Source organism: Agrilus planipennis, unplaced genomic scaffold (genome assembly GCF_000699045.2).
Source record: "Agrilus planipennis isolate EAB-ADULT unplaced genomic scaffold, Apla_2.0 scaffold114, whole genome shotgun sequence".
NCBI classification, from domain to species: Eukaryota; Metazoa; Arthropoda; class Insecta; order Coleoptera; family Buprestidae; genus Agrilus; species Agrilus planipennis.
Window position 1 is genome coordinate 273442 of NW_020442440.1, and position 20188 is coordinate 293629.

Below are 20188 nucleotides of genomic sequence, written 5' to 3' on the forward strand. Positions count from 1 at the left end.
CTAATTATGCATCAATTGCCTCCCAACGGCTAAAACTAATAAAGTTTTTCTAGATGACTGCACCAAAAAGCTATACGCACACGAATTTTCAAACATTGAATTTGTTAAGGTAGTGGGAAACCATTTTAAAATTATATTCATAACTGATATGTGTTTTCTTTCTGAAATTATTTTATCTTTAATTTACTGAAGTACTGAAGTGCACTATAAATATATATTTATTTTCGATAAATAAAATCGGTAAGTAGTCGTTAACTTAATTATTGGAGCTAATATGAACGGGAGGGAACTCGGCTAGTACCCGGAAGGGAATTATACTATCTATATTTTAACCAAAACTACCTGCGGGAGGGAATTTGGCATCACCGATTTTGCTTATCTACATTTATTTTTGTTACATATCAATTGGTATAATGTTATTCGTTTTTCTTTATTAGTATTTTCTTTTCCTTTTCTATGTTTACGTTATTCTCTACAACGTCTGTCGAGAGTAAAAGTAGACGTTCTGTCAGCAACCCCTCTTGTCTAGTTAGTAAGTTAAAAGAAGAAGAATAAATGTGACAGTTTTATTTTTGACTATGTCAATTTTAAATGTCCCAACTGTATGTAATATACGTTTCTCTAATGTGCATGACAGACTGCAAAAATTGTAATTCAAACCCTTGTAAAAATATTTTTTATTTTTTTGAGTTAGGCTGCTCGTTAGGGCACAGTATAAAGATTTTATACAGTAGGTTAACTCCTTTGATCTGCTTGAAATAGCGTTTTTTTTTACAAGTCATAAATTAACATTATGTGAGCTGAACTTCCATATACAAGGACGGTTCAATAGCTTTACCAATGTGTTTAGATTCAATATGTATTTGTACTGTAGTTCCACGGTGACATTTTGTATAAGCCAACCCATACTTAGCGGTGAACTCTTTAATTAAGTGGTGAAGTGCCGGCAAGGGAGGGATGCATGAGCGTGGCTTAAAGTGAACCTACTGTATAGAATATTTACACTGTGGTTAAATCTGGTAAGAGAAAGCATATCGTCTTCAGATCGGCCGCACGCTAAAAAGATTTGGCAGTTTGGTACGACCTCATGAAATACCTTACTTTTATTTATATATATTTCTTATTTTATTAATAAATAAGTAAATTAGTAAAAATCAAAAATATTTATGAATAGTATACAAACACATATACAAATGTTACATTAAATTCATTATTTTTTAATAACAAGGCGACATTTTGAGCAATATATTTACGATACGTTTAATATATATTTCGGTCGATCGCGAGGCCAATCAATCGTCGATACCTATGCGGATCGGCAAATTTCATACTTCAACCTAACGAAGACTAAACAACGTTATGTCCTTACTGATTCCCATACTGAAAACTCATTATTATTATCATTGTCAGGATGTACACCTAATTATGATACCTTGGTGGAAGACATGTGAAGGCAAAAAAGTAAATTCTAAATTTGTCTTTAACTGTAGCTACATTAAATTAATAAATATTGTTAATAATTATCCATGTTCTTTTAATTCCCCTGGACGTGAGTTTTTTGGCTCTTTGAACAATTCGGACCAACGGACTTCATTAATACCCACTATATCTAATTCTAATCTATCCATTTCTACTTTTAAATTTTCTAATTTCCCTACTTGCCTCATTGTCTAACATTTAACTGCACCTACCCCTTTTGCACTTATTGATGATATCCCCCGAGTTAGTCCCCGCCCCGACATCGGAATGGGGGACTAGTTTACGTCCGGTGTGCTTTACTCCAGAGGAGGCCATCATTTTGTTTTGGTGAGTTTTACTTGGGATATCATAATGTGGTGGTTTCCCGTTGCCTTCCACATCACAGTATTGTGCATCAGAGTGTCATACCGATCCTCGTGATCTCTGCCACCCTCAGTACTGAAAGAGCTGCTGCCCTCTTTCAGGGACTTATCTTAGTCTTGTTTCTCTTTAAGAACCGCCCCCCTCCATTATAGTTGAACCTATGGTTCAATTCCCTAAATCATCCAAACTCCCAAGCCGATCCACTCACTCTAGTTTGTACAACAGTTTCGTTAAGGTTCAAGTCCCGTCGGATCAGTAGGTATATAAGCAGTATATCTATATTTCAGTAGAAGGTGTACTCAGCGAACTTTTGACAGATTAGCAAGAAGTAAATCATATTATTCTTTTATAATAAATTTTTCTGGCCAAATAAAAATACGAAAGTGAAACACTGAAATCCAATTATCAGCCATACTGTGCATTTTTATAACATCTTTTTCATATTTACGAACAAATAGTACAACAACTTATATCTACATTGCTGTTGATAAAAAAAATTTAAATTAGTAAAAATCTATCTTGAAAAAGTGTCGGAAAATTTAATCTTTTAGGTACCGCATGTACGGAATGCTGCTCTAAAAAGTTGAGTCTGGAGATTTATTTTCTTCATGAGCCTGTATATCTCGAAAACTTAATGAGTGACTTAAAAAGTAAAAAATAGTTTTGAACATACACATATCTGACTTATCTACCCCCATCTCGCTGGAATGCACCTTATCTATACAGAAACACAGTGTACAAAGTTAGTATACATTTCACACCCCTTCTTCCCCCTTAGACAACGCCTATGAGAACAAGTCGATCGCGACACACTTTTAAGATAAAAAGTAGACCTTATATACAAAAAAGTTAGTCACCCCTGATATAATCGATCGTCAGTTCAACATGATACTGTGTAGGAAGAAAATTACTTTCAAATTGTAAAATATGTTGACAACTATACTTCATTTACTTTCTCTAGCGATGTGCCCCTTCCAATGTCTTGGATGCGCGCTGGCAAAATCGTAGGTAGGGAGAAAAAAGCTCATTATACTCTCGACTCTTGTTCATTAAATATACTTTTTCATACAGTACCTGCCACAAGTTTTGTTCAATCATGAATAGCAGTGCGAGTCAAAAACAAGCGTTAAAACCTTTAATATGTCTTCATATATAAATAAACATCTCCTTAATATTTTCAGTAGTAAATAATACCAATAACAGCACATTTTAACAATGCAATTGTAATGAATAAAATGGTCAATTTTTCCGTGCAGTATTGTACGGATTATACGCTCCTCACCGGTAAAGAGAGTTGTCTCCTTCCTTTTCTGGCCTAATGCTGTTCTTTTCTACTTTGCGCCGGTCAAACTGAAGGTCACATCGCTACAGAAAGTAAACGAAGTATACGATAGTTTAATTTTCGGACCTATTATCGTATGACTTAGAATGTATGGAATAACCTAACGGAGAAACGTAGATTTAGGATTCCACGTATGTATAGACATTTCGTGCCTTTGCGGAATACGACCCAATAATTCGGAAGGTGATAAAAATGGAAATATGTTTTTATTTACGGTCGGCAAAATGACAATGTTAAAGAAAATTCAAAATCAGATTACTTAATACTGTGAGGATGCACCTGCTGTGGGTAGCCTACATAAAACAAAAATGATATGGATAACTGCGTCAAAGTTTTCTTATAATTCCTAACAGGTTTCAATCACACGAGTATTATTAAAGGAGAACGTACAATTTTATGCTAGAGGTATAAAACTAATATTAGTCATGTAAAAAGCCATTTTGAATTTGTGATAATAATAATTTTATTACTTTCTACTGAATTAAATTAAATATTTAATTATAGATCCAAAAGCTTTGTGGTTTATTAAAAGCGATATATTTTACAATTATAGCCTTATTTTACTGTCTCTGGGGAATAGTCGCATTAACGAAACTTACTAGGAATTATACCTATTAAAAATTTGGTTAAGCTGACCATATCGTCTTCATTTTATGTCTTTTACGTTAAATCGGTAAAAGCCAAAAATGAACAAAGGATGATTTTCATTATCTTGCGAATTGTAAGCGTCAGCCGAAAAGATAAGAAATTAATGGCAGTAGATAGGACTCGATAGGTACCTATATAAAGTTGAAATTAATTAATTTAATCGGACCATCATCATTCGGGTTTTCAAGAGGGTAGTAGGTCATAGTAGGTTATACTCTAGAACTACCCATAAGCGAATCTCAATAACTAAATCGGTGTGATGTTTTTTTTCTGCTTAAAAAAACAATTGCAGACTATCATAGGTATAGCAGCTGCAGTGCTTTAGCACCATCAAGTAGTTGATGCCGTTCCGAATTGCGCTAAATTATATTTTTAGTCTTGAATTGGTGTTATAGGTATTTGAAAAGAAGAAAAATAATAACACCAATTTTGTCTCAAAAAAACAAACAGAAAAAACGCCATTAACTTGTTTTGTGTCTTTTATAATTAGATACGGAGTTGACCTATACAAACGAAAACGAAATTTTCCCGTCTTGTAGATTGAACACCGCTGTAACCAGAACATTTTTTCAGGGGGGTCAACATATAAAGTTATGTAAAAAATCTTATGAATAATTATAAAATAATTTTTTAAAATGCTAACTATTTTTTTGAAATTAATACTAATGAACTAAAAAATCAAACATTTTCTTCTGACTTTTAATGCAAAAATATCAGTTATATTATCGGTGAGCATATCAATATCACGATAAATAACCATAGCAGTTACCCCGCAAATAGTTGTTCTTGACCACACGAATTTCTCAAATATGTTTATAATCTTCTCACTGTTGAAAATGGTAGGGATGCATATACTTTTAACAATACAAATATAAAGGTATTTGAAAAAAGGAAAAAGTTCTTTCTCGCATTTTCCTAGAGCTTCAATAGCGCATGATAGACGATCTATTGAATTTTTTTTGACCAGTAGATTTTCCACAGATCAAACTTTTCTTCTAATATTGATAAGTTGACTTTCTTTGAATAAATACTGAAATTTTCAAAGTTTATAATTGGGTTGAATTCATAGCAATTAGTTAGTAATTTTTCTTAAAATTTTTACATTTCATCACAAAATTCGGGAAGAGACGGGAGATTCGACCACCCCTCTACCTATCCTCTGGCTACGGTAGTGAAGTACAAGGTGCTCCGCTTGATCTTATTGAACAATTGTAAGTACACAATAAAATGATTATAGCTTCTAAAGGTAGATTTACGGTATTTAATCAATCACTTGGCAACCATATCCGTAGCCTCATATGGGATGACCTCATTTACCTCATATAAGGGCAAACACAAACAATATCTCCTACAAGGTAGTTTGTATAAGCAAATAAGTAAGTTTGGTCTACGTAGTAGACACGTGGGTTCAGTTCGGCAAGTCGATATCCTTATGGACCTTGACAAACATTTTTGAAATGTAGCAATTTACTAGAAATACCGTTTACTATTCATAGCAATTCATAAATCACTATCTAAAGACAGCAGGCCGAGTTATACCGTATTCCGTTGGAACTATATATCTACGGCGTGCTGAAGCGATCCAAAAAGATAGAAATCGCTACCCACGCTAACTATTTTGAGAAAATATTGACCACCATGAGCTTTCCGAAGCAAATAAAGGGTCATTTTTGTATTAAACTGTTTTTAATAAAATGAAAAGTAAGTTTAGAAGAAATTCACCGATTACAACTACTTATACTATAAAGCGTCTATATGCTCGGTAATAACATTCATCTTGAAATACGGACAATGAAAAGAAAATATTTCCAGTTAATGACGGTTTTCAATCATATTATCCCAATGCGCAAGTTTCTACGTCGCTGCTCATTTAAATTTCTTGGCTTCGGAATATGAACCCTACTATTTTATCAATACCTCAAGAATTCCGATCAACGTGAAATAAATTGTTGGGATATTAAAAATACGTATAGATGAAAAACATAAGACACATTCCTTAAAATGTGCGCCAATATCGGCAAATAGAATCATCAAATAAGTTCATTGTTATAGTATATTAATAAGAAATATATTTCAGGTGCATATTAACACAAAGTGAATAATTATAAAAGCAAAAAAGCAGTAATACACTTGTGAATATGAAATACATATTATCTGCAATTTAAAACTATTTTGTGATATTGTTTAAGTACTTACCTATAGCTAGCTAAGAATAGGTACTGATAATTTTACAAATTATTTAATCCTTATCGTTCTTCTTCTTTTATTTTTCTTTTCAAACTAATTTACTAAAAGAAATTGAAAACCAATTAAAAAGAAATCAGTTAATTTTTCCCACTAAAACTCCTTTTTCACTTTTGGAAATTGCCTTCCATTTTGCTAGGAAATAAAATTGTTTCCTTTATTTATTTATCATAAGCTATTCGGTATTAGCATCTAGCAAGGAGGAGATCGAGATATCTTTAAATAAAATGGAAGCGGAATTGACAAAACAGTACTGTATGAAAATAAATAAAAGTAAAACAAAAATAATGGTATGCAAGGGACGAAAAAGTAGGGAAACAGCGAATATAAAGATAGGAGACGAAAAATTGGAAGAAGCAACCGATTTTAGGTATCTAGGAAGTCAGATAAGTCAGGACGGAAGGAGTTGTAAGGATATAAAGCAGAGGATATCGCAGGGTCGAGTCGCCTTCTGTGCTCGCGAACGGTTAATTTAGAAATTCGAAAAAGTTTGTTAAAGGTGTATGGGTAGTGGGCGCGGAAGAAAAAAAAGGTTCGGAATGTGGTGTTACAGGCGAATGATGAGGATACTGTGAACAGAGAAGGTTAGAAATGAAGAGGTAAAAAAAAGTAGGAGAACAGAGATAGAGTCCTCTGTTCTTTCTAAAGAAGTCAATAAGAAATAGGCGAGATACATTAATAGGACACCTTCTCAGGCATGAAGGTCTATTCAAAGACATATTAGAGGCAGAAACGGAAGTTAGGAGAGGTAAAAGTAGATCTAGATTAGATTACTATTCACAAATTGTTAAGAATGTGGGATGTTCTAGTTTTAGGGAAATGCGAAGATAGAAAATAGTGGAGGTGCGTATCCAACCAGTCTCAGGACTGACGACTTTATGATGATGATGAAGCTATTCACCCATCCTAATTTTAATAACAGTAATTCGTTATTCTTCTATGTGAAATTTGGCATCTCCATAAAAGGTGTCATTTTTAGTAAAATATGCTAGTAAAGAAGCTGAAGCGCAAAAAACCATGTCGTCCCAACCTCCTGCCGTCTGCTATATCAGCCTTTTAAATACTTTAGAACAACTTTTCCTATATGATATATAGACGCAATCTGGATCCATTTCGATATAAAGGGGGAAGTTGAAATCGGAAAAAGACGTCAGCCTAACCGCTTGGTCTTAATGGTATAATTTACTTAAAATACTCCACATTCCTTGAAAAGTAGTGACAGAAAATCATGGGTCATTTTCCCGTGGGTGAACAAAAAAAGGATGGGATCTAACAAAATGGAGTATTATTTATTGTTCATCGATGGAACTATAGTGGCAAAAATTTTGCTTGGGCCATTTTTTAGTAATTTGACATTTCCGGTAATATAAGCAAATATGTTCTGAATTACTTAAAAAGCTGACGTAACAGGCGGTAGAAAGTTGGGAGATAACATGTTTTTTTTTGCGGGTTAGCTTCCTAAACTATAGCTGAACAAATCTTGTGATAACGCTGATAAATCATATAGAAATCCAAGCAACCTCCAAAAAAACATTATCATATGTTACACAATTACAACATTTATGTTTAGGTACAGCACCAAAAAAAATATTTACGTAATTATGTCGTACACCTAAGCGATAGTACTTTCCTTCTGTGAAAAAATGTTATAGATGAATATACAATATCTTTGATGTACGTAAATCGATAAATGCAAATTTTATGACATACAAAATTGATGTTCCCAGTCAAAACGGCTCTTACCGTGCGGATCATATGATTTATTTATTAATACTTCCAAGTTTGTTTTTCTTTTATTGCAACTAATCATATCTCCTAAATACAGACGTGTATAATTTCAGCCCGACAAAAGGGTGTAGTCTTATAATTTTCTGCAGTTATAAAAAGTTTTGATTAAGGTAGTGGAAATTTCATTTAGGTACGACGAAATGACAATTTTTATGCTAATCAATACGACTTACTCCTTTTTTCATCCAGAATATTTTGTCTCCTTATTGCCTACCCTTATAATCCCTACCGCTTTTCTATATATCTCCACAATTATAACTACCAACCCTTCTTCAATTTTACTCTTTTTTAACATACTCAACAATTCCGTTCTGTCAACAGAATCAGACACCATTTTTAAATTTACAAAGATTACAAAAGATTTTATTTTATTTCCATATATGTTTGAGTTACGTTTTTTAACAAGAATATCGCATCAATAGTTTCTCTTCCCGCTCTAAATCCAAACTGCTTCGCTGAAAATATTATTTATTTCAATTTCCCTTTCCAGGCACTGGCACAATAACACCACATTTCCAATATTTCGGTAATTTATTTTTAACCCATGTTGCATTAAATATATCGTATACTTTATCCTTTAGAATATCGTCCGAATATATCCACGCCCTCTTCTGGTAACCCACCTGGCCCCCATACCTTTTGTTTTACTAACGATCGTAATCTCGTTATTGCTTCTTCTAACTCTATCTTTTCTATTTAATCTACGTATTTCAGCTTAATTAAAAAGTCGATTTAAAAAAAAAGTTCGCAGCGTTAGCGTCGCTTTACCTGTTTCTTCGTGCCAAATTCCGAGATTCTAGGTCAGCGGGAAGTGTCTTACAGGCTTTGATAGGTCAGTTAGTTAGTAAGTTAGTTTAAGAGTATGAAAATACACTTTAAAAAATCAACTTTAAACTATTTGATTTTTACAGAAATATGAGTATATAAAATTTTGTATTTGTTTAACTTGGATACCCCTGGAGAAAAGGATCCCGATGGACTTACAGACTGATGACAAAGTAATCCTAAGCAAAACCTCTTAGTGCTTAGTTTGTTAATATTATTCTTCCTGTAAATGCTTGTCGTTAAACAAACTTTAATTTCAACAACTCATTTTAGTCGCTTCATTGTGAAAAGTTGCAGTTGATAAATGTCAACTTCCGCTACATTCAACACTTTTTTTGTAAAACGAACCACTTGAAATGATAAAATCGCTCTTTGTAGGTACCCTCATATGTGACCCAATTTTTATTTTTGTTAGAATGGAATTGTAAGAAGCTTAAATAAATGTATTATCTAGAATGATTTATATTAATAAATAATAATGTGCTATTAATTGTAGTTAGTATTAGTTAGTTAAACACGGGCAACTAAAAAATTATATTAATGTTTTCTGTAATTTACATGTAGGTACAGGTACCCATCTACAAACACACAAGTAAAAATTGGTAGGAATACTTCATATGTCAAAAGGTTTGACCTAAAGTCGTAATTGTTTCTTTGAGTAACGGGTTGATTTATTAAATGAACAAATACAATTAGTCATTTCTACACAACAATACAATACATTTAATAAAAAACTTACCGGAATAAATCAAAGTTGTGGTAACAGCAATTATGGCTAAACTATGCATTTTCGTTTCCAAAATTCACTCACATCAATATATACAACGCGCAATAAAACTAATATGGAATTTCGACCCCATCATAAAGTTTACTTCTATTCTATATTAAAATTTTGAGCTGTATAGTTCTGTTGGTCGTTTATTACATTGCGTTTGAACTTCAATCGACCATATCTTGATTATTTACCACTGGTTTATAGGGTTAATTTTAATATTCAATTTTACCAGTTCAGCTACGGTGCAGGTACGAGCTAACTGACTGGAACGCCTCCCTGAAACGTGGTAGATGGCAGAATCAGGGTCGCGTGTGCGCATTTTACTAAATCTATACTTCACTGTACCTGGCTGGCTGTTTTGCTTGCTGGAGGTACCTGAGAAAATCAGCAGGATAACGCAACGCAACCAGTGCTGTGTAAACAAACACTAGACTGAACTGAACTCGGGGCCAAAAGAAGTTTCGACATGCAAATGTACTGAACTCATCATGCAGTTCAGCAAGCGCAACAAAAGGATGAATTAGACTTAAATTTGTAAGGGCCCTTATTAAGGAAGTTAAGAGATTCATTTAAATTCTATCTCATCTTGCTACTGATGCCTGCCACAGTTTCGAATGCGAAAATACTTTTTTATCTCTTCTTTAATAATGGATTCTGAGGAAGGAAATGAGTTTCATCAATATTCTCCGGCCTCGGTAAAGACTAATAAATTGCATCATTAACGTCAGCATGTGAAAGCATTCCAAAATGCTGTATAAAAATTCTTTTCCCCGTATCGCAATTTCAAAAATGTTTTATAAATGCGTTGTGTTGATACAGTTCCATATACAATATACATACATACACTTACACATATATCATATACCTACGAGAATATTCGATAAATAGACCGCTTAAAATTATGAATTTATTACCGATCTGCTCCACGAATTTTACCTGCATGTGCTTCCATGAAAATAGGGAAACTCTATGTCCCCAGGCATTTTTCACTGCATTAGATTAAATAAATTTTACTTTTTACTTAATAGGTAACAGCTTAAAATGTATTTTATTTATTTCCCTCAAAATGTTTGAAATAATTTAGAATTATACTTTGGAAAACTTTTTTTACTACCACAAATATTAGGCCCTAGCCGTGTCCGCCTACCAAAATTTTGTATTTGGCCACCAATATCTTAAGAATTCCGTTTATACACTTTTATTTTATTGAAGACATTTAATAATATGACTATTTACCTAATAACATCAATAAAATAACAATATTTCGAAAAACATTACATTTATGTAAGTTAAATTTGTGTCCGCGACTTTAACCGTTATGCTCTAGCCGCTTAGGAATTTTGAAATTATGCGGTTTTTATCGTGAATGAGGGAATGAGAATCAGTTCATTTTAAAGTATAGACATGAAGTTATCTGCAAATGTCGCTCGCCTTGTGTCGGCCATTTTGGAATTCATTACAACCGCGGCGTAAAATGGCTAGCACGCCTTGTTCCAGTGACTTTGTCAGTCAATCGGTAAGTAATTTTTATATTAAATAGTAGGCCATTTTTTTTAATTGTCAACGATTTAGTATTGTTTTGTAAGCCCTGTTCATTAAATGATGCTAGGTATTGTGGTTAATATAACCGAACAGAGTATTCGTAGGTTTTCTTCTGAATCGTCAGTCCCTAACCCGTCAGTCCCTCGCTTGATTGATCGATTGAGATTGATTATTTTATAATCAAGGAACCTTTTTTGTTATATATTACTTCATAGAGCAAAGGGCCTGGTTTGTTTTATTTTTTACCTTATCTTAAAGAATTTTAGCTAAAGCTACACTTGATTAACATTTTTTAAGTTAATTAATAATGATACTGTCTAAAATACGTTCCTAATAAAAGTGAAGCTATGCCTGTGTAGGAGTCTTATTTTATTACATTAATTGCCTTAAAAAATCTTATATTACAGTATATCAGCATAATTTTCATCAGTCCGTAGCTACAATGTATATGTGTCAGTCCCTAGACGTCTAAATTTACAAAAACCTGAATTTCTCTTAAAACACTAAACAAAGTTTTTTGAACATTAATTATTTTATCGATCAGTCACAAATCACACTAATTTAAAATTGCACAGTATGTAGAAAATAGTAAAGACTAATTACATCATAAAGTTGCCCTATTTTCATGGAAATTTCTTTTCTGCAACAAAGAATCTGCAGAAAAAAGTTAAGAGACTGAATGCACCCAATGAATCGACCTTTTAGAAGCAAGTTGGTATAGTATCTAGATATGACAGTATATTACCATAAACTGGCATTTATTGTTAACTGGAGTGTTTCAAATCTATGGCATTAGACAATGATCTTACTACGTGATAGGCATCACATAAACCAAATAAATAAGAACGGTGGGTATAAGCTCCTGGTTAGTAATTTATTGCAACTACCCGTTTTCGACACTATTGCGTGGTGTCTTCCTTATTTTTAAAGATAGGGGGTTGCGGCTTTTACAACAAATTGCAATTTCTTTGGGAAATTGAAGATGCTCCCAGCAGAGTTTTCATATCCCTTTTAATTTTGGAGATACATAGTGGTGTTGAAAAGTATCACATTCGAGTTACGCCCCTTATCTCAGTTATCTTAAAACTTATCGAGGAAATTAAAACGTATTCTTCATTTCCGTAGAATCCAATGGCATAGTCAAATTTTGTCTTGCACCTTCCAGTTAGTATTTTTTAGTTATAATACAAATATATGTTTATTTAATAGAAAACCCTGTATAAGCCCAAATGTCAACAGCACACCTTGTTTATATAATTTTTGTATTTATTAGTTCTAAAAATTTTTTTATGCCCAATAAACAGGTAGTAGGTTATGGCTTATGTTAATAAAATCAAAATATATGAACGTAATTATTACACTAGAGATGTAATACTTTTAAACTTAATTAAAAGATTTTTTTAATTGTCAATTTGATTATTTATTGCAGCATGTTGACAAAATGTTTGAATTTTACACTAAAAATAACAGTAATTACCAATCTTACTTAAAGTTTAAATTTAAAAAAAAAATAAAAGAGATAGAAAGGAGAAGTAAATAGTTTTTAAAAGGTGATTTTGAAAATAACGGTCATTTTGCAGTGTACGAAATTGGCACATTTTCGGTATTCTTCTAATAGCATTCAAAAGTATCATACGTCTTTGCAAATTTCGAAACATTAAATACCACACGAAATCCTACTACAAACTGATATCGCATGACTAGATTAAAGATTCGGAGATCGAGTGGGACATCTTACAGGTCCGTGGTTACTAATCCATCTTTGAGAAAAGTTATCGTCTAAAAAATATTCTTAACAGAGCCGACTTATCTTGGAATCCCATCTTGTTGAAAATAAACAGCATTATAAAAGGCTAATGGAAAATTTTCCGTTCAGAAATAACTTTCTCAAGGATTTCTCGGTATCGATGTGCTGTGAGATTTTCTTCAAAAATTTTGTAGAATATACTTGTTCCAAAGGAGAACCACGAGACGCCAACTCCACTTGTGTTTATTATGGCGATTGAAAATACCCCCACTTAGAAATAAGATCCATTGGACCAGATAACCAGTCTGCCAAAGAATTCTTTAGTATATTTATTTGTTGTAAGTACCATTGGCAAAACAGTATTCAATGTTCCGCAACGTCGAGGTATAAATGTTAAACCACGTGGAATTTATAGAGGTGACATTTTGCTTTTCGATTCAAACAGATTATCGTAATCTACTACCCACATACTAATTCGACACAAAAGAAAACTCTAGAAAACCATAAATTCTAAGCTTGTTTTTATAAATAATTGTATGTAATTTATTTGAAAAGCTTACATTACGCCTAATAAATATACAAAATAATATACAGGGGGTTCCATTGAAAAAAGAACGTATGTTTCCGTTATAACTAAAAAAAGGAAAGAAAAATCTGACTATACCACTATAGTATACGGATGAATTCTACAAGATTTCTACGGTATGTTTCACACCGTCGCGAAAACCGCAACACTTTTTTTTTAATGTAAGGAAGATACCCCATAAAACTACTAAAAATCGGACACCCCGTATATAAGCTGCGTTTTTGATTAAGTTAGACATGTAGATACCTTAGTTAAGTCATCTATTTTCTATATAAATAAAAATGAATCGCTAAATGTGTTGCTAAGCGCAAAACTGGCTGGACTAATTTCGATAATTTCCTTTTTTTTTCTTAATGTTCCCTTTGAAGTCAGAATTCTTATGAAGAGAAAAATTGGAAAAAATGCCCAGAAATACTTAAAAACCTCACTTTTCTTTTCCCATACAAACCACTAAGTAAATTAAAACAACTGTCACTAGCTGTCAAACATTTGACATCAATCAAAACAAGGATTATCTTTAGTACGTCTTCAAGTTGATTAGGCTGTATGGATTTTAATCTATGACTGATGCCGTCAACTATCCACCAGAATTTTTGAACTCACTGGATTTGTCAGGATTGCCACCTCATAATCTTCAAATAAAAGTAGGATCGGTGGTCATAATGTTTTGAAATATCAACCAACCACATCCGCGGCTAACAATGAAACAATTACTGAACAATGTGATCGAAGCAATCATTCTAAAGTGAAAATATAAGGGAGATGAGAAAAAGTAGGGAAAGAGCGAATATAAAGACAGGAGCCGAAAAATTGGAAGAAGCAACCGATTTTAGGTACCTAGAAATTCAGGTAAGTCAGGACGGAAGGAGTAATAGGGATATAAAGCAGAGGATAGCGCAGGATCTTGTCGCCTTTAATAAAAAGAAGTCACTTCTGTGCTCGCAAACGGTTAATTTAGAAATTCGAAAAAGATTGTTAAAGGTGTATGTTTGGAGCGCGGCATTGTACGGGTGCGAAACATGGACAGTGGGCGCGGCGGAAAAGAAAAGGTTAGAAGCGTTCGAAATGTGGTATTGTATGCGAATGATGAGGATAACGTGGGTAGAACAGGTTAGAACTGAAGAGGTATTAGAAAGAATAGGAGAACAGAGGGCTCTATGGAAGTCAATAAAACATAGGCGAGATAGATTAGTAGGACACCTTCTCAGGCACGAAGGTCTAGTCAGAGATATATTAGAAGCAAAAACAGGAGTTAGGAGGGGTAGAGGTATACATAGGTTAGATTATTGTTCGCAAATAGTTAAGGATGTGGGTTGTTCTAATTTTAGGGAAAAAGTTTGGCTCAGGATAGGAAAGAGTGGAGGTACGTGTCCAACCAGTTATAGGACTGACGACCTTATGATGAAGATGAAAGGTATATGGAAATATTACGGAAATGCGAAGATTAGCTCAGGCTAGTAAAAAGTGAAGGTGCGTGTCCAACCGGTCTTTGGACTGACGACCTTATGATGAAGATGAAAGGTATATGGAAATATTACGGAAATGCGAAGATTAGCTCAGGCTAGTAAAAAGTGAAGGTGCGTGTCCAACCGGTCTTTGGACTGACGACCTTATGATGATGATGAATTGTATCGAAATAATTCGCATAAATAAAAATCACCATTATGCCAACACTGATTCTACCGATTCAACCGAATATTTCAATTTTAAGCAATTTTTAACTTGTACAAAACGTTATTATAATTCTAGAAAAAAACAGTTTGTTTTTATGTCGATATGTGTCATCAATACCGTCAATATCATATACATTTTATAGCAGTTGTTACAGGGAGCTTTGTATATTACGTTATTTTTTCCACATGTTAATTTTATTTTTTTGACTGGTAAATAGATATACCTTCATCCCTTAACAGCTTTTTCAATCTTGCGAGCATTGATATTGCTTGCACTGTAACCAAGTTCTTACTATTTTATAATTTTGTGTCGTTTTTTTATAGAAGTTCATGAAGGCATATTTTTGCACAAATTTTCTCTACATCAACATCATTTTAGTAAGAAAAAAGTTCGCGTTTCGTTTGCTCTTCTCCTAAAAATATTTTTGTAAACCAGCATCTATTCAATTATAAATGACTACCTCCTGACAGAGCAGCTCGGTTCGAGAATGAAAATCGATTGTAACACAAAAGTTCTAGCCACAGGGCTGTCCGTGACATTTCACCTAAACCACAGGTAGATCGCAGATAAATAATGACCGAGATAAATAAATAAATTGTATTTTACATTAGTTTTCGATTACCAATACAGTATAAACATTTTTACACATACAGAGTGACCTATAAAAGTGTATTTTGTATACAAATTTGTAAGAATAAGAATTAAAACAGTGTTTTGAATAAAACTTCTACTTATCTGTACCTATTCAAACAATGTGAAATATATTTGAATTCTGCTTATGCCTACCTATACACCTACCGGAAGTAGTTCCTTGATGATGGCAAGTCGAGATTCATAAAAGTTTCACGAAATAAAATATAGCACTTCCGGTTGTACCGAAAGTTGCCGTCAACTTCCTTATTTTAAATGACAGACCCTGTATATTCTTGAATTTTCAGAATCTACGTGTTATTTTAGAGGAACTTTTATAAAGCTTTCCCATGTCTAGCTCAATTAGTGTTCAAGATATTTCAACTTTTTTAAAAAAACTGTTTTATCATTGTCTAACTCAAAATTGCATACTTATTTCTTATATTATGCAAACTGAAGTATTGATCTTTGGAAGGAAATAGGGGAAGTAATCATTTATTACAGTTACTATAAAAGTTGTTTAATATTATACAGGGTGATGAAACTTTAATACCGAATTTACGTAACTTCAAACCACCAAATTTCTTTTTTAAATGGAATGCCCTGTATATTTTTTCAGATTCAGTTCGAGAATTTTCATTTATATGTATTCATATTACACTTCCCTACGTCAAAACAAAACGGATGGGGCATCTTTCCCAATATTATGGGGCAACGCTACCGGACAGCCGGGAGAGATGGCCAAAAAAATTATTTTAGTTTATTTGTTTTTGTTTAATGTAGAAACTCTTATAAAGTTTTTTAAGTGTTTTTTATTATTGTTTAATTAATATATAACCAGTCAATGACAAAATTTTTATTTTTCTCTAGTAATTGTGACTTTGTTAATATTTCTTTTACTGGGGCATCCCACCTAGAATTACCTTACATATAATAAATAACGTAAATAACAGAAACACTAAAAGAGAGGTTATAGGGAAGCATAATATGGACAGACGGAGAGAAAAATTGCACAACTGAATGTGAAAAATTATATAGAGCATTCCATTAAAAAAAAAGTTTTGTTGGTTCGAAGTTACGCAAATTCGGCATTAAACTTTTGTCACCCTGTATAATATTAAACAACTATTAACCTAACTGTAATAAATAATCGGCATCCCCCTATCCTTCTTCCAAATATCAATACTTCAGCATGCATAATATAAGAAATATACAATTTTGAGTTAGATAATCGAAAAACTTCCGGTATAACCTGAAATGCTCCAACAATGACATTATTTTATTTAAAGAGAGCACTCATAAACATAAGACCCCAAAATTTAAAAACTTAATCCGAAGCAGTTTCTGAAATATTCTAATGGGCCGTCGAGATAAGACACCCTGTATATATAGTCAACAGATAAATTATACGTAATGGGTAATAAAAAAAATTCTTTTCATTACAACGAAAAGGAAAGGAGTAGTATTGATTTCTAGTTTATCTTTCTAGCTTGAAGGGTGGTTGAGGGATTCATAGCTGTCAAGTTCTGAACTAGTAGAGGTGCTTCATTAGTTTCTTCGGTAGGGTAGGGAGGGGCTAGTTGAACAATTTTTCACTTGGGCGGATATAGCTCCTCAATGATAAGTCTCAATGAGCTTTTATGCGACCTGATGGATTTGTAACGTATCCCTTTGCAAAAGTGTCCTTAGTAATTTTTTTGAAACAAGTCAAATTTAAGAGCTACAGCTGTTTAAATGCAGAAACTAGAACCAACAAAACATTAACGTATCTTAAGATTAACTTCAGAATTAGATTCAGTTTTTCTGTTTAAAATCAGACATAAATATTTATATTAGAAGTGTAAGAACATCTTGTAGTCTTCCTCTTGTAAGTCCGCATCCTAACAAAAAATTAAACATTCATTACATTAGTTGTTTGAGTCGTGGGGTAAAGTTGAACAACTATAGCTCAACTAACCTCAACTTGGAATTTTAAAAGAATAGTGAGTTTATAAAACTGCTTACTAACTTGCGTTAAACGACGCTATTACTTTTTGGTTACAAAATAAACAAAACGCACGGGGGTTTCACTCGCTCGTCGAGCCGCCACTAGCGATCAAGGGTTATTACCCCTTCCACGACCCCTTCTTTCCACCATACGATGCCCATGCGTACGGTGAATAGTTTGCGAGATATTTTCATTGCTCAACCTGCCCTTATGCTCAACTACTTTCCGTTTTTGTTGACAATATTCGTATAAGACTGTCTGCGGCAGTAGCAACAAATATTTGAGCATCAAAGAAATACAGTCGGCTTCCTCTAATCACCGACAGACATGCCTGACTGGCAAGGAAAATCATGCACGAAAATGCTAACGAAGAAATTACTACATAATTATTAGATGGCTCCACTACCGAAGAAGCTTGATAGCCAAGAAGTTCCCAACCAGTCTTGGACCTCTAAAGGTAGAAAGACAAATTAGAAACACTGCTGTGGATTAAGCCTCCAGGGCGGGAACCATGTAAAAAAGCAGGCTACATGTTCTAGCCAAGGAGTGGGCAACCTTTTAGTGTAGTGGGGATCAGATTAATATTTATATTAAGTACGCGGGCCGAAGTAGATAATTGACAATTTGAGAATGTTGTACCTGGTAGGAAAGTACATGCAAAATTTGTTCCACGAAACCCAGACTCGTTGACCGGTATGTTTACCTACCTACTTCCCTTATCAACCCGTCCAACAAGTTTCACCGTTACCAACAACAACCCCTACATGAGGCATATTTCGAAAACTAAATTTTATTCAATTCTTTTAATATTTTTCTTTTTTTCATTAACTGGTTTTTTGTCTAGACATCTATTTCCTTTTTTTATTTTCTATTTATTTCTTTACTTATTTCCCGCACTATAAATTCTATCTTTCTTTCAATNAGTTGCCTTAAAAAATCTTATATTACAGTATATCAGCATAATTTTCATCAGTCCGTAGCTACAATGTATATGTGTCAGTCCCTAGACGTCTAAATTTACAAAAACCTGAATTTCTCTTAAAACACTAAACAAAGTTTTTTGAACATTAATTATTTTATCGATCAGTCACAAATCACACTAATTTAAAATTGCACAGTATGTAGAAAATAGTAAAGACTAATTACATCATAAAGTTGCCCTATTTTCATGGAAATTTCTTTTCTGCAACAAAGAATCTGCAGAAAAAAGTTAAGAGACTGAATGCACCCAATGAATCGACCTTTTAGAAGCAAGTTGGTATAGTATCTAGATATGACAGTATATTACCATAAACTGGCATTTATTGTTAACTGGAGTGTTTCAAATCTATGGCATTAGACAATGATCTTACTACGTGATAGGCATCACATAAACCAAATAAATAAGAACGGTGGGTATAAGCTCCTGGTTAGTAATTTATTGCAACTACCCGTTTTCGACACTATTGCGTGGTGTCTTCCTTATTTTTAAAGATAGGGGGTTGCGGCTTTTACAACAAATTGCAATTTCTTTGGGAAATTGAAGATGCTCCCAGCAGAGTTTTCATATCCCTTTTAATTTTGGAGATACATAGTGGTGTTGAAAAGTATCACATTCGAGTTACGCCCCTTATCTCAGTTATCTTAAAACTTATCGAGGAAATTAAAACGTATTCTTCATTTCCGTAGAATCCAATGGCATAGTCAAATTTTGTCTTGCACCTTCCAGTTAGTATTTTTTAGTTATAATACAAATATATGTTTATTTAATAGAAAACCCTGTATAAGCCCAAATGTCAACAGCACACCTTGTTTATATAATTTTTGTATTTATTAGTTCTAAAAATTTTTTTATGCCCAATAAACAGGTAGTAGGTTATGGCTTATGTTAATAAAATCAAAATATATGAACGTAATTATTACACTAGAGATGTAATACTTTTAAACTTAATTAAAAGATTTTTTTAATTGTCAATTTGATTATTTATTGCAGCATGTTGACAAAATGTTTGAATTTTACACTAAAAATAACAGTAATTACCAATCTTACTTAAAGTTTAAATTTAAAAAAAAAAATAAAAGAGATAGAAAGGAGAAGTAAATAGTTTTTAAAAGGTGATTTTGAAAATAACGGTCATTTTGCAGTGTACGAAATTGGCACATTTTCGGTATTCTTCTAATAGCATTCAAAAGTATCATACGTCTTTGCAAATTTCGAAACATTAAATACCACACGAAATCCTACTACAAACTGATATCGCATGACTAGATTAAAGATTCGGAGATCGAGTGGGACATCTTACAGGTCCGTGGTTACTAATCCATCTTTGAGAAAAGTTATCGTCTAAAAAATATTCTTAACAGAGCCGACTTATCTTGGAATCCCATCTTGTTGAAAATAAACAGCATTATAAAAGGCTAATGGAAAATTTTCCGTTCAGAAATAACTTTCTCAAGGATTTCTCGGTATCGATGTGCTGTGAGATTTTCTTCAAAAATTTTGTAGAATATACTTGTTCCAAAGGAGAACCACGAGACGCCAACTCCACTTGTGTTTATTATGGCGATTGAAAATACCC

The 20188-nt window shown here is 33.1% G+C and overlaps 1 protein-coding gene across 2 annotated transcripts in view; it reads right to left on the reverse strand.

Moving 5' to 3' along the window:
• Positions 1-9826, reverse strand: part of LOC108736217 (Down syndrome cell adhesion molecule-like protein 1 homolog) — a 157203-nt gene extending 147377 nt beyond the window's left edge. The window contains exons 1-2 of one of the 2 annotated variants that reach the window (XM_018468563.1): positions 9810-9826; positions 9429-9740 (exon numbers count right to left, since the gene is read on the reverse strand). In XM_018468563.1, coding sequence (XP_018324065.1) covers positions 9429-9477 — 49 coding nt within the window. In that variant the 5' untranslated portion in view covers positions 9478-9740; positions 9810-9826. The remainder of the gene's footprint in view (positions 1-9428; positions 9741-9809) is intronic. The other variant, XM_018468564.1, reaches the window with a different exon arrangement.
• Between the last annotated feature and the right edge of the window lie 10362 nt (positions 9827-20188).